Source organism: Hypanus sabinus, chromosome 4 (assembly GCF_030144855.1).
Source record: "Hypanus sabinus isolate sHypSab1 chromosome 4, sHypSab1.hap1, whole genome shotgun sequence".
NCBI classification, from domain to species: Eukaryota; Metazoa; Chordata; class Chondrichthyes; order Myliobatiformes; family Dasyatidae; genus Hypanus; species Hypanus sabinus.
The window spans coordinates 57896713-57910731 of NC_082709.1; the positions used below are offsets into that span (position 1 = coordinate 57896713).

Here is a 14019-nt window from a genome sequence, read left to right on the forward strand (position 1 = left end):
TTTGAACAAAGAGCATGCATTTAAGAAACAGGAGCACGTTCAAAATAGATTCTTGGAGCATTCCAAAGGGCAATAGCTCCACAATGTACACCATGAAGGAATGTTGGAAGGATTGGGACCTACAGGTGGAGTGTTTTAGGTAATGGAGGAGTGTTTTTTTTGAGAATTTCGTGGACATTGAGAGAATGTATTTATGAAGTGACTAATTATATTGGAGGTAGGAATGTGGAAAATTGTTTCAAACAACCACAATGCCAGAGGAAAGAAGAGTGTAAAAACATATTGCGACGGCAATTACAGAAGAAAGCAAGCAGATAGTTCATGACAGGACTGGTTCTACCCTTATTTCCTTACATGGTATGATAAACAGCTGTCAACATCTGCACCATAAACTCTGGATCCAGCATTACCCGACCACAAGTCTCATTCCACATCTTCTGCCTTTGTCGTGGAAACCCAGAAATGCATAACCTGTTGGGTGAGACCAGCCAGGCATTAGTAAACAGCACCTTATTCAGATTTCCAATTTGTGTTTATTTAATAATAATTTAATAAATAGGAACAGGAATAAGCTACTTGACACAAAATCATAGTTGATCTTTCATTTCAGTGCCACTTTCTGTACAATTTATACAGTACATACCTTGTTCTACACAACCCACATTGATCTCCACTTCTCTTACATCATCCATCTTTCACTCTGTCCCATCACTCATTGATCTTTTCCCTTCTGTGCCTTGTCTCGTGGACCCTTTCAAATATAGCTTTCAAGTGCCTTCTTAATCATTCCACCTTACATTTCCTCCCACATATCACTGAGAGAACCAACCACTCTGAATCATTTTAATCTAACCAAAAAGAAAAAAGATTTTTAAAAAAGGGCCCAGAGCTAGGCAGCTGAGACTTGGTGGCTACCACATGTTGGAATTTGGGAGATAGAGACTTAAAAGAGTCCATGTTATCTCTGGGGGAGACAAATTATGAACAGCATGGAATTATCCACAAGATCCAAGTTAATATTTATATCATAATAGAACTAGTCTGATGTTCGTAGAGCTTGCTATAAACAAATTAGCTGCTGCATTTCTGAAATTACAATAGCAGCAAGTATTTATAGAGTGATAGAAAAATACATCACAGAAACAAGCCCTTTGGCCCATCTAGTCCGTGTCAAAGACATTTGAACTGCCTACTCACATCAGCTTGCACCAGGACCATTGCCCTCTATAGTCGTTATCCATGTACCTATCTAAACTTCTCTTAAACGTTGTAATCAAGCTCATATGCATCACTTCTGCTGGCAGCTCATTCCACACTCTCACAACCCTCCTACTGAAGTTTCTCTTGATGTTCCCCTTAAACTTTTCACCGTTAACCCAAGTTGTATTCCCACCCAACTTCAGTGAAAAAAGCCTGCTTCCATTAACCCTATCTCCACCCCTCAATTATGTATACCTAGAAACAAATCTCCTCCCAATCTTCTACATTCAAAGGAAAACAGTCCTAATCTGTTCATCTTTCCTTATAACTCAGGTCATCCAGACCTGGCAACATCCTTCTAAATTTTCTCTGTATTCTTTCAACTTTGTTTACATCTCTCCTGTAGGTAGGTGACCAAAACTGCACACAATACTCTAAATTACGCCTCACCAACGTCTCAGACAACTTCACTTGGCTTGAAGTATTTTGGAACACCCAAAGCTTTGGATTTAATTATGTGTAAACTATTTTCCCTTCAAACACCAAACAGCTAACTAAGAGATCAGAGGCATTTTCTGTAACTTCTGTTTATAGACACAGAAAGTTCAATACAATAACCAAACATTTGGACACAACCCCACATCCTGCAGTCACAGCTGTGATTTGTCTCTGGATTCTTTTCCACAATAACACTCAAGGTTTAAAAAAAAACTGGTCCACTTTCTCAGTTCCTGCATCTGAATTTTTCGCGTATGTTGTCCAATGCACAGAGTTACACTTGTGAGCGCATTGGGACACATCTTCCAGCTATCACATACCAATATTCCACCAGTGCACAGGTCTGTATCTCACAGAGTCCAATGCCTCCATCTACCCAGCACCTCAATTGTGCACAGCTCACACTTTTTCATTCCAGTGCATCCCGTCCTCTGCTCCCTCCCCCATCCTCACCATCATTGTTACACAGCAGTCTCTCAAATAATGAGAACTTAAAAGGAATCTTACAAACTAATACTTGTGGAGCAAATTAGAGGTTACAGTTGTGGCAATGCTTACCTTGAGCACACACTGCAGAGGGAGCGGTAGGAGGATTTAGGCATGCAGACCACTGCAGAATTATAGCACAACATAAGGAAACTTAGCACTTCAAACCTGGAAAACACACACACACGTATCGTGAAACATGCATATTTCAGTACAATCTACCTCAGGCTACAAATACAAAAATGCTGGCATGTACAAGGTGAGAACGTTCTTGAACCTTGTCTCACTTTTCAATGAATGCCATTCCATCACCATCTCCATCAGCAGTTAGAAACATAGAAAACCTACAGCACAATACAGGCCCTTCAGCCCACAAAGTTGTGCCGAACACGTCCCTACCTTAGAAACTACTAGGCTTACCCAAGGCCCTCTATTTTACTAAGCTCCATGTACCTCTGTAAAAGCCTCTTAAAAGACCCTATTTTATCCGCCTCCACCACTGTTGCCGACAGCCCATTCTACACACTCACCACTGAGTAAAAACTTACTCCTGGCATCTCCTCTGTACCTACTCCTCAGCACCTTAAACCTGTGTCCTCTTGTGGCAACCATTACAGCCCTGGGGAAAAAGCCTCTGACTATCCACATGATCAATGCCTCTCATCATCTTGTACACATCTATCAGGTCACCTCTCATCCTCCAAATCTCCAAGGAGAAAAAGCCAAGTTCACTCAACCTATTCTCACAGGGCATGCTCCCCAATCCAGGCAACGTCCTTGTAAGTCTCCTTTGCACCCTTTCTATGGCTTCCACATCCTTCTTGTAGCGAGGGGACCAGAACTGAGCATAGTACTCCAAGTGGGGTCTGACCAGCTTCAACATTACCTCTCAGCTCCTAACCTGAATTCCACGATTGACGAAGGTCAATACACCTTACGCATTCTTAACCACAGAGTCAAACTGCGCTACTTTGAGTGTCCTATGGACTTGGATGCCAAGATCCCTCTGATCCTCTGCACTGCCAAGAGTCTTACCAATAATACTATATTCTGCTATCATACTTGACCTACCAAAATGAACCACTTCACATTTATCTGGGTTGAACTCCATCTGCCACTTCTCAGCCCAGTTTTGCATCCTATTAATGTTTCGTTGCACCCTCTGACAGCCCTCCACACTATCCACAACACTCCAAACCTTCGTGTCATCAGCAAAATTACTAACCCATCCCTCTGCTTCCTCAACCAGGTCATTTACAAAAATCACAAAGAGTAAGAGTCCCAGAACAGATCTCTGAGGCACACCACTGGTGACTGACCCCCATGCAGAATATGACCTGTCTGCCTTCTGTGGGCAAGCCAGTTCTGGACCCAAAAAGCAATGTCCCCTTGGATCCCATGCCTCCTTACTTTCTCAATAAGCCTTGCATGGGGTACCTTATCAAATGCTTTGCTGAAATCCATACACATTACATCTACTGCTCTTCATTGATCAATGTGTTTGGTCACATCCTCAAAAAATTCAATCAGGCTCGTAAGGCACAACCTGACCTTGACAAAGCCATGCTGACTACTCCTAATCATATTATGCCTCTCTAAATGTTCATAAATCCTGCTTCTCAGGATCTTCTTCATCAGCTTACCAACCACTGAGTTAAGACTCACTGGTCTATAATTTCCTGGGCTATCTCTACTCCCTTTCTTTAAAAAAAACACACAACATCTGCAGCCCTCCAATCCTCCGGAACCTCTCCCATCCCCATTGATGATACAAAGATCATCGTCAGAGGCTGAGAAATCTCCTCCCTCGCCTTCCACAGTACCCTGGGGTACATCTCGCCCGGTCCCAGCAACTTATCCAACTTGATGTTTTCCAAAAGCTCCAGCACATACTTTTTCTTAATATCTACATGCTCAAGCTTTTCAGTCCTCTGTAAGTCACCCCTACAATCACTAAGATCCTTTTCCATAGTGAATACTGAAGTATTCATTAAATACCTCCGCTATTTCCTCCGGTTCCATACACAAGCTCCCTGAACCTTTTGAAAGCTTTTCTTTTCTTCTTGACTAGATTTATTACAGCCTTTGTACACTACAGTTCCTGTACCCTACCATAACTTGCCTGTCTCCTTGGAACGTACCTATTCAGAATTCCACACAAATATCCCCTGAATATTTGCCACATTTCTTCCATACTTTTCCCTGAGAACATTTTCCAATTTTCCAATTTAAGCTTCCAATTTCCTGCCTGATAGCTCCATAATTTCCCTTACTCCAATTAAACACTTTTCTAACCTGTCTGTTCCTATCTCCCTCCAATGCTATTGTAAAGGAGATAGAATTATGATCATTATCTCCAAAATGCTCTCCCACTGAGAGATCTGACACCTGACTAGGTTCATTTCCCAATACCAAATCAAGTACAGCTTCTCCTCTTGTAGGCTTATCTACATACTGTCAAGAAACCTTCCTGAACACACCTAACAAACTCCACCCCATCTAAACCCCTTGCTCTAGGGAGATGCCAATCAATATTTGGGAAATTAACATCTCCCATCATGACAACTGTTATTATTACACCTTTCCAGGAATCTGTTTCCCTATCTGCTCCTCAATATCCCTGTTACTATTGGGCAGCCTATATAAAAAAAAGGCCCAGTAATGTTATTGACCTCTTCCTGTTCCTAACCTCCACCCACAGAGACTCCAATAGACAATCCCTCTTTTTTCACGTCCTTTTCTGCAGCCGTGACACTATCTCTGATCAACAGTGCCACGGCCCCACCTTTTTTGCCTCCCTCCCTATCCTTCTGAAACATCTAAAACCTAGCACTTGAAGTAACCATTCCTGTCCCTGAGCCATCCAAGTCTCTGTAAAGGCCACAACATCATATTTTCAAGTACTGATTCACACTCTAAGCTCATCTGCTATGTTCACAACACTCCTTGCATTAAAGTAGACACATCTCAAACCTTCGGTCGATTACTAAGGAAACTAACAGTTTAAGAGTATATCACACGAGAACCTCACATGGAAGGTCTTGCCGTTAGGTCCAGAATGCCCTTAGTCAGCAAGTTTTGCCTAGTGCCAGCTCCAGTGAAGGGCAACTGAATACAGAATCTGTATTGAGTACAGGTGCTGGGCTCCACCCAGTAAAATCAGCCTGCTGCATTGCAAATATTTGTAAACCCACCCCCCACTTTCACATTCATCATAGCATCGACATGTTTGTTCATCTGCTCATCTTTTTCCATTCATACACTTTGCAACTTTGAACAAACAACTAACCAGGAGTGACCCCCTCCCCCCCAAAAAAAACTGGTTCAGAAATAAGCATCAATCCATTGTGATGGGCCTCAAGTCAATTGATAAGATGCCATATTCAAAATAAAACAAAATGTCAACTGCAATATTTAAAAAAAAATTCAACTCACTATTTTATCATCAGTTCTCTGAGATGGCAGAGCTAGATACCGGACATTAAGCCTCTACATCTTCTCCACCTTACTTCCACAATTCTTCACTTGTCCCCACCATTGCTCTCTCTCTCTGGTAATAAGTTCAAACAATGTACTCGACTGGAAGTCAAAGTGGCCAATTAAGTAAAATAAAGTGTTCCCTTTTGTTACAAGCACAATGTGGCTCCCCGAACTATCCGTGAAAAGTCTCTGCCTTATCCAGCACAGAGTGGCAAAGGCCAAACCAAGAGAGCTGCCTGGTATCGGGCCTGTAGCTCTCCAACACAGAGGCTCCCCACACAAACAGTATAAAGTTGCTAATGCAAAAATTAAAATAAAGGATCTTCCATCCACCTTCAGTACCTCACCCCACCCTAAACACTACGCATACAGGCTCCTTGGATCTACTTGGGCCTATTGGTTGATAACCACTGGCTTAGCTTGTGGATCTCAGCATCATGAAGCAGTGAACATCCGTATCAGATACCATAATCACAATTATTTAAAATGGATTTCTCTTACTTGAGTGATAAATAACTGATATGGCTAGATAAATCAATGGCAACACTTATTATAGAGTTGAGAGATAAATGGCCTGAGCAGCAAAAGGTGGAGAGGGCAGGGCAGAAACTGAACAGCATGTGGAACAACAACAGGTAGCTGAAAAATGCAGTCAGAGCTATGGGGAGAGGCGAGTGTCACTTGCAATGCAAGACAACACAGCCTGAACTGAGATATATTTAGTATATATTACACTGAAAAATATCATGAAGGTTGAAACATAAAAATACTTAAGCTAAATCCACATTATCCCTATCATGTCACAGAACCACAAGCATAGTTCACGATGTGCCTCACTTACCTGTTCTGTGCGGTAAAGTTTTCCCTCTGTGGGTGAAGGTCACTATACACCACTCGGATTAGGTCATGCTGACTAAGTGCTCCTTCAGTCAGGGCCATGGAGCCTATGCTTGAAGGCTGAATTAACACAAGTAAAAAACATTCAGAAAGATTGTAGATTGACTTACTAGGCCAGTACGGGCAGTTCAAGAAACAGAATGTCGTTTTTTTTCTTTAATCTGTAAAGTTAAACGTTAATAGAGTTAGAACAGTACATCAGCCCATAATGTTGTGCTAGCCATTTAAACTACCTCAAGATCAATCTAATCCTTCCCTCCCGTAGTGCTCCATTTTTTATTTCATCCATCTGCCTATCTAAGAGTTTCATTAATGTCTCTAATGCATCTACCACCACTCCTGGAAGCACGTTCCACACACCTACCACTATCTGTAAAAACCTACCCCTGACATCATCCTCCTAACTTTCCTCCAAACACCTGAAAGTTATTCTCCCTCAATTTATTAGTAAATATCCCCTTCTAGATGGTATAAGAAAGAAGCAATATCAGAATGCACTTTAAAGTATTACAGAAAGTGCAGAACAGGCAATAATGTGCAATGCAAGGATTCTAAGGTCAGGAGTCCATCTATTGAACAAATGGACCATTCAACAGCCTTATAAGTGGGACAGAAGCTGCCCTTAAGCCAGGTGATTGTGCTTTTGTATCTTCTGCCTGATGGGAAGTGGGAGAAGCAAAAATGTTTGGGATGGAAAAGATCTATGATGATGCTGAGTGTTTTATGAAGCAGTGAGAACTGCAGAAGTTGCAGAATGGCAACTGCTGTTGCCACAACCCTGCAGTTTCTTGCAATCTCAGGCAGAGCAGCTGCCATAACAAGCTGTGATGCATCCAGATAGGATGGTTTCTCTGGATGCATTGATAATTGGCGAGGGTCAACAAGGACATGTCGAATTTCATAGCCTCTGGAGAAAGTGGACCTGCCAGTGCGCTTTCTTGGCCATGGCATCTACGTGATTGAAGCACAGTAGCCGAACGGTGATGCAACTCTTCCCAGCAGTGGCAGGTATGCAGGTCCTTATCTATTGTCCCAGGTCACTGGGCAAATAGTCCAGTTAATGTGTTTTGTTTCTTATTATAAAAGCAATGGGCTTAGCAAACGTTAATAAATTATATAGTGCCTTTGAAGAGAAAGGTACTCATTGGATAGGAGGCACTCCTTGATCCCAACACAATCACAAGATCTTAAAATCAATAAAACACTGCACGGTTACTGTACTGTTAAGGTTCCATTAACAGGCTATGAACAGAATACCAAGGGTAAATCTACTGCTTCTCTTAAAAATACTGCCATGGGATTTTCTTTGTGAATGTTAACGCTTCATCTGAAATAGCCCAGCACCTACTCAATTTTGCACTGAAGTCTTAGCCTATATTATGATGCTCAGATGTCTAGAGTAGATCTTGAATACAACTTCTGAAGTACAGTGTGAGGGTGTTACAGTTGTACAAATTTTAAGATTTATTAGCAATCATTTATATTGTATCAAAACAAACCAGAAACAGATAATTCTGGATAAAGGCAGTAGATAAGAAACAAAAGCAGGAAAAGAAGATTTGGCCTCAGATACCTATACTGCCAAGACACAACTCATCATTCAACTTCGTGCCATTTTCTGGTACTGACCCAGGTCCCTTAATATTGAAAAATCCATTGATCTCTAATCTAATCAGCAACTGAGCTCTACAGCCCTTCAGTACAGAATTGCATAGTTATGGATGACAATTTCCCTCATCTTGGATCCTGGTGCCCATGCCCCAGCAGGGAAAACTCACATCTACTCTGCCAAACCCTTCAAGAGTTATGCATGTTTCAGCCTTCCATTCTTGAGAATGCATACCAAATTTGCTTATTTCTGATTCCTAGAATTGTGGGTTTATCATGAATCTGAATAACCTTTACCACACTCCCTCTAATCACAAGTCCTTCCTTTAGTGGGGACGCCAGATGGACACTCTTTTCCAGATGCAATCTTACCAAGATCCCATATAATGGGAATAAGACAGTTAAATTATTGTATCCACATCCTCTTTTAATGAAGAGCAAAATACTACTCATCTTTCCAATTACTTATGTACCTACATGGTACCTTTCTGCAATTAACACACAAACACAGTGATCCTTCTGACTATCAGCAACTTTCAATTTGTCATGACTTTCTACTAAAGTTGTTGACCTTATAACTTTCCACATTATATTCCATCTACTAAATCCTTCCTATTCACTTACTAGTTCAAATACCTTTGAAACCTTTCTGCATTGCCACCTAGCCTTGTATCAGTAGCTGCCGATAACAAAATACTTACTGTGAGGTTTGCAAGGATATATATCCCGAGGTTTTGAAAAGGAACTATGACCCAAAAGGGCTAAATGGATTGTCCTCAGATCATACAGCACAGCCTGAAGCATATTGTTAGTAAAGAAAATCTTAACTGCTGAGTAAATTATTTAATTGAAGATTTAAGTGTTCTCATTAAACAAACACCAGGGCAGAAGCAATATATGGAGTCAGCTACAATTTCATTGGATAGCGGAAATATTAGCCTTCCTCATCTGCATTTTGACCAATGGTACACTTCCTGCGAACCCCCAGAATTTGTGTAGTTCCTTGAAATCAATCATCCTTACCAACCACACTCCTTGAAGTCTGAGTCAATGGGAAGATACTGTACATTCCACACAGGAGATGGCAACTCCCCAATTAACCAGATAGTGAGAATATCCACTGGGATCAACCAGGCTTATCCTGAAACTTGGTCATGCATAAACTTCCCATATCAGCTCTCCGGACAGCGATGAATCGTAACAAAGACTTCTTACTCTTGTCAAGACTTGCTGAGACCAATCATTACATACCAAATACCATCGTCACCGAAGCATAGCCACACAATTTCCAAGGAGATTAGATCATCTATTTCATTTCGAGAAAATTTCAAGTTTCCAAATTCTCAACAAACATGAAGCTGTGGCATTGAGTACACAATTTTTACATCACTGAGATCTCCAGGAACATGAAGGAAGTGAATGATGGCATCACAAGAAGGCACTCACCTCATGATATACTGATGGCTTGGACAGTGACGGGATTGTAAAAGACAGGACCTTATTGTTTCCATCTCTATCCACTATCTCCTGTGAGGAAATAAAGTGCATTATACTAACTTCCATTTTGACTAAAATTATTAATTATTACTAAATTGAACAAAAGCTTGAGAGGGCTTAAAATGACTGGGACATAGGAACAGATCCCAGATCTAGTCTGACCACTTGCTGTGAACCTGATAAACCTTAATCATGTCTGTCACAATAGCACAATCCAGTGTCCCATCACCCCCAAAAACAAAGTTCAGCTTCTCAAGGACCCAATAATACACCCCAAAAACCTGCCAGCTTAAACAGGAAAGCACATACTGAAGGGAGGCATACTTCAGAGAATCATGCAGAGGCAATTATAAAGGAAAAAATGAGGATGACAGAAGGATAGAAATAAATGAATGTGAAAATTAAAGAATGATGACGAGCACAGATGTGAAAGAGAAGGACAGAGAACAGAGATAAAAAGTACAGGTTGAGTATCCATTATCTGAAATTCCAAAATGAGAACCTCCAAAATCCAAAGGTTTTTTGAGCACAGACATGACATTACAAATGGAAAATTCCCTGGTGATGTGCAGATGTGTGTGCACCACAGAGAGTTCTGAGGTGTGACCACAAATAATGAACAAAAGTTAATGGGGAAAAAAGGAAAATACTGCTCAAGGTGAAAAATGAAGATCTTGAGCCTGTATTGAAAGAATGGATTTGTCAGCATCACAGTAAAAAATGCCGCTGATCATGAAACAAGCAACGATTTATCACAACGAATGGAAAATTGAAGGCAATTGTTCATGCACAAAATTATTAAAATATAGAAAACTAACCACCCCCCCCCCCCCCACCCCGCCATCATAGTTGCTGTGGAACGGGCGGGGCTGTTTGAAATCAACAGCAGGTATGAAGCCAATCACAGTACTGGAACCCGGTAGTAGATTGCAGTCATTCAACTCAAACAGTCTGTAGAGGACCCAGCTCCATCACGTCAGACTGTGTTCCGACTGTGGACTGATCACACTGTATGCTCCATACCAGCTGTACACAAACTGTACGTGTAATGCAAATGATTTGATCTTTCGACGGGTTCCAGCCCCAAGCTCTCTCTCATTGCATACATGCAAGTATTCCAAAATAAATAAATAATTCAGAAATCTGAAACACTTCCAGCTCCAAGTATTTCAGATAATGGATGCTCAACATGAAGATTTGTGTTCACTTCACTGAAATGAACAGGGAAGGCTGACACAAACAATACTACAACTAAAAACCTACTGCATGGCAACACTGAGCTGAACAGTTCATTATTTTGGTTAAAATGTGCCAGCTGAAGACTTGTTGGCAGAATTTCTCACAGAGCACAGCTCCAGGTCAAGACCCACACTCTCACAGGTCTGAGCCAAAAACATTTCTAATTTTATTCACGTTAAAAATGCTACAGGTGACTTCAAGTTAGCCACAGGCTGACACAGCATCAACACCAGGCAAGGTGGTCCCTGATTTCACACGGCAATTATATACTGCCAGGTCAATATGTTGATGCGAAGATGGAAGCAAAATAAGATTCTAAGAATGAGGATAGAGTGGGGGAAAAGTAATACTGATTCCTTCCCTTTTCAAACACTTACCTGAGGTTTTTAAAAATTTAAATCAGAAGCTAATGTTTCAATTTTGTATTTGTAATGCCACATGACAAAGTTTCTTCTAATGTTCTGTATTCACTATTCCAGATCATACCTACTACTCACCTAGTCTCAGACCAGACGTTCAGTGACACAACCCAACCTTCTCACCAGACCAGTACTAGTCCCTGTTCTTTCTATTGAAGGGATGAATCCTAAAGGCAAGGCTCATCTCCCCTCATGATCAATATTTACTCAATCAACCTATACATTTCATTGATCAGTCTAGTTCATACAGCTACAGGAGTACTTACTTGGCATACAAAATGTTTTGGAATGCACCAAGATTGTGAAAGCCACTACTTAAATACAAAACAGAGTGAAGGGTTATCATGAACTTCTAGCTGAGAAAGAGTTTGAAATCTTCAATCTTAAAAAGTTTCTTCCCCCAAGTAGTTTACTTCGTCAGGCCCCCCACTGCTTCTATTAACTCAGTCACTGCAATACACCATCAGAACTTTAAACTACTTTTTATAATGCAGTTTAAATTATATATAATTCGCAGAACAAACAATGGGCTGAATAACCCAAATCTGTTCCAATGTCTTATGTATTATACAAATTTAATTCCATATCTGTACTTTAAGTTCTAACTTTATTTTTAGATCATTCTCCATTTTTACAATTGTTGAATGTTCTGTTTTTCGCACGTCATGCCAACACACCACTACAAATACCTAATATTTGTAAATGTATATGGTTAATAAACTTAACCTTTGATCTTTTGATTGAACAAGCTATTGCAGTTTGCCAAGAAAGATTATATTGGGGTGGATGGACTCTATCTACACATGCTGTGTATTTACAAGATGCTTTCTTATCCAAAGCAAACAGCTATTACCCAGAGCAACACACACACACAGAACTCAGGTCAGGTAGCATCTATGTAAGGGAATAACCAGTTGATATTTCAGACCAAACCCTTCTTTCAGACTTGAAAGGGGGAAAACGCCAGAATAAAATGGTAGGGGAAGGGGAAAGAGGATGGCTAGAAAGTGATAGTGGAAGCCAGGTGGGCTGGAAAGATAAAGGGCAGGAGAGGGAGGAATCTGTTAGGAGTGGAGAGTGGACCATAGGAGAAGAGGAAGGAGGTTTGGGGGAGGGGTGGAGAAAGAGACCCAATGAGAGAAGATAGGCAGGTGAAAGTGATCACAATTCTGTCTCCTTTACCATAGCTTTGGAGAGGGATAGGAACAGACAAGTTAGGACAGCATTTAATTGGTGTAAGGGGAAATATGAGGCTATCAAGCAGGAACTTGGAAGCATAAATTGGAAACAGATGCTCTCAGGGAAACATAAAGAAATGTGGCAAATGTTCAGGGGATATATGTGTGGGGTTCTGCATAGATACAGACCAATGAAACAGGGAAAGAATGGTTGGGTACAGGAACCATGAAGTACAAAAGCTGTTGTAAATCTAGTCAAGAAGAAGAGTTTACAAAGATTTTTTTAAAAATTGGTAATGACATTATAAGATTATAAGGATAGCAGGAAGGACCTGAAGAATGAAATTAGGAGAGCCAGAAGGGACCATGAGAAGGCTTTGGTGGACAGGATTAAGGAAAACCCCAAGGCATTCTACAAGTATGTGAAGAGGATAAGACGTGAGAGAATAGGACCTATCAAGTGTGAAAGTGGAAAAGTGTTTATGGAACCAGAGGAGAAAACAGAGATACTTAAAGAATACTTTGCTTCAATATTTACTACAGAAAAGGATCTTGGCGATTGCAGGGATGACTTACAGCAGACTGAAAAGTTTGAGCATGTAGATATTAAGAAAGAGGATGTGCTAGAGCATTTGGAAAGCATCAAGTTGGATAAGTCACCGGGACCAGACAAGATGTACTCCAGGCTACTGTGGGAGGAGATTGCTGAGCCTCTGGTGATGATCTTTGCATCATAAACGGGGATGGGAGAGGTTCCGGAGGATTAGAGGGCTGCAGATGTTGTTCCCTTATTCAAGAAAGGGAGTAGAGATAGACCAGGAAATTATAGATCAGCGAGTCTTACTTCAATGGTTGCTAAGTTGATTGAAAAGATCCTGAGAAGCAGGATTTTTGAACATTTAGAGAGGCATAATATGATTAGGAATAGTCAGCATGGCTTTGTCAAAGGCAGGTCATTCCTTATGAGCCTGACTGAATTTTTTGAGGATGTGACTAAACACATTGAAGGAAGTGCAATAGGTGTAGTGCATATGGATTTCAGCAAGGCATTTGATAAGGTACCCCATTCAAGGCTTACTGAGAAAGTAAGGAGGCATGGGATCCAAGGGGACATTGCTTTATGGATCCAGAAATGGGTTGCCCACAGAAGGCAAAGAGTGGTTGTAGACGGGTCATATTCTGCATGGAGGTCAGTGACCAGTGGTGTGCCTCAGGGATCTGTTCTGGGACCCTGACTGTTCGTGATTTTTATAAATGACCTGGATGAGGAAGTGGAGGGATGGGTTAGTAAGCTTGCTGATGACACAAAGGTTGGGGGTGTTGTGGATAGTGTGGACGGCTGTCAGAGGTTACAGTGGGACACTGATAGGATGCAAGACTAGGCTGAGAAGTGGCAGATGGAGTTCAACCCAGGTAAGTGTGAGGTGGCTCATTTTGGTAGGTCAAATATGATGGCAGAATATAGTATTAACGGTAAGACTCTTGGCAGTGTGGAGGATCAGCGGGATCTTGAGATC

At 41.1% G+C, this 14019-nt stretch overlaps 1 protein-coding gene across 4 annotated transcripts in view; it reads right to left on the reverse strand.

Moving 5' to 3' along the window:
• Window positions 1–14019, reverse strand: part of LOC132392791 (hyccin 2-like) — a 44528-nt gene that overhangs the window by 13091 nt on the left and 17418 nt on the right. For 3 of the 4 annotated variants that reach the window (XM_059967155.1, XM_059967152.1, XM_059967153.1), the window contains exons 5-8: window positions 9616–9696; window positions 6506–6621; window positions 2257–2352; window positions 355–471 (exon numbers count right to left, since the gene is read on the reverse strand). In XM_059967155.1, coding sequence (XP_059823138.1) covers window positions 355–471; window positions 2257–2352; window positions 6506–6621; window positions 9616–9696 — 410 coding nt within the window. The remainder of the gene's footprint in view (window positions 1–354; window positions 472–2256; window positions 2353–6505; window positions 6622–9615; window positions 9697–14019) is intronic. The other variant, XM_059967154.1, reaches the window with a different exon arrangement.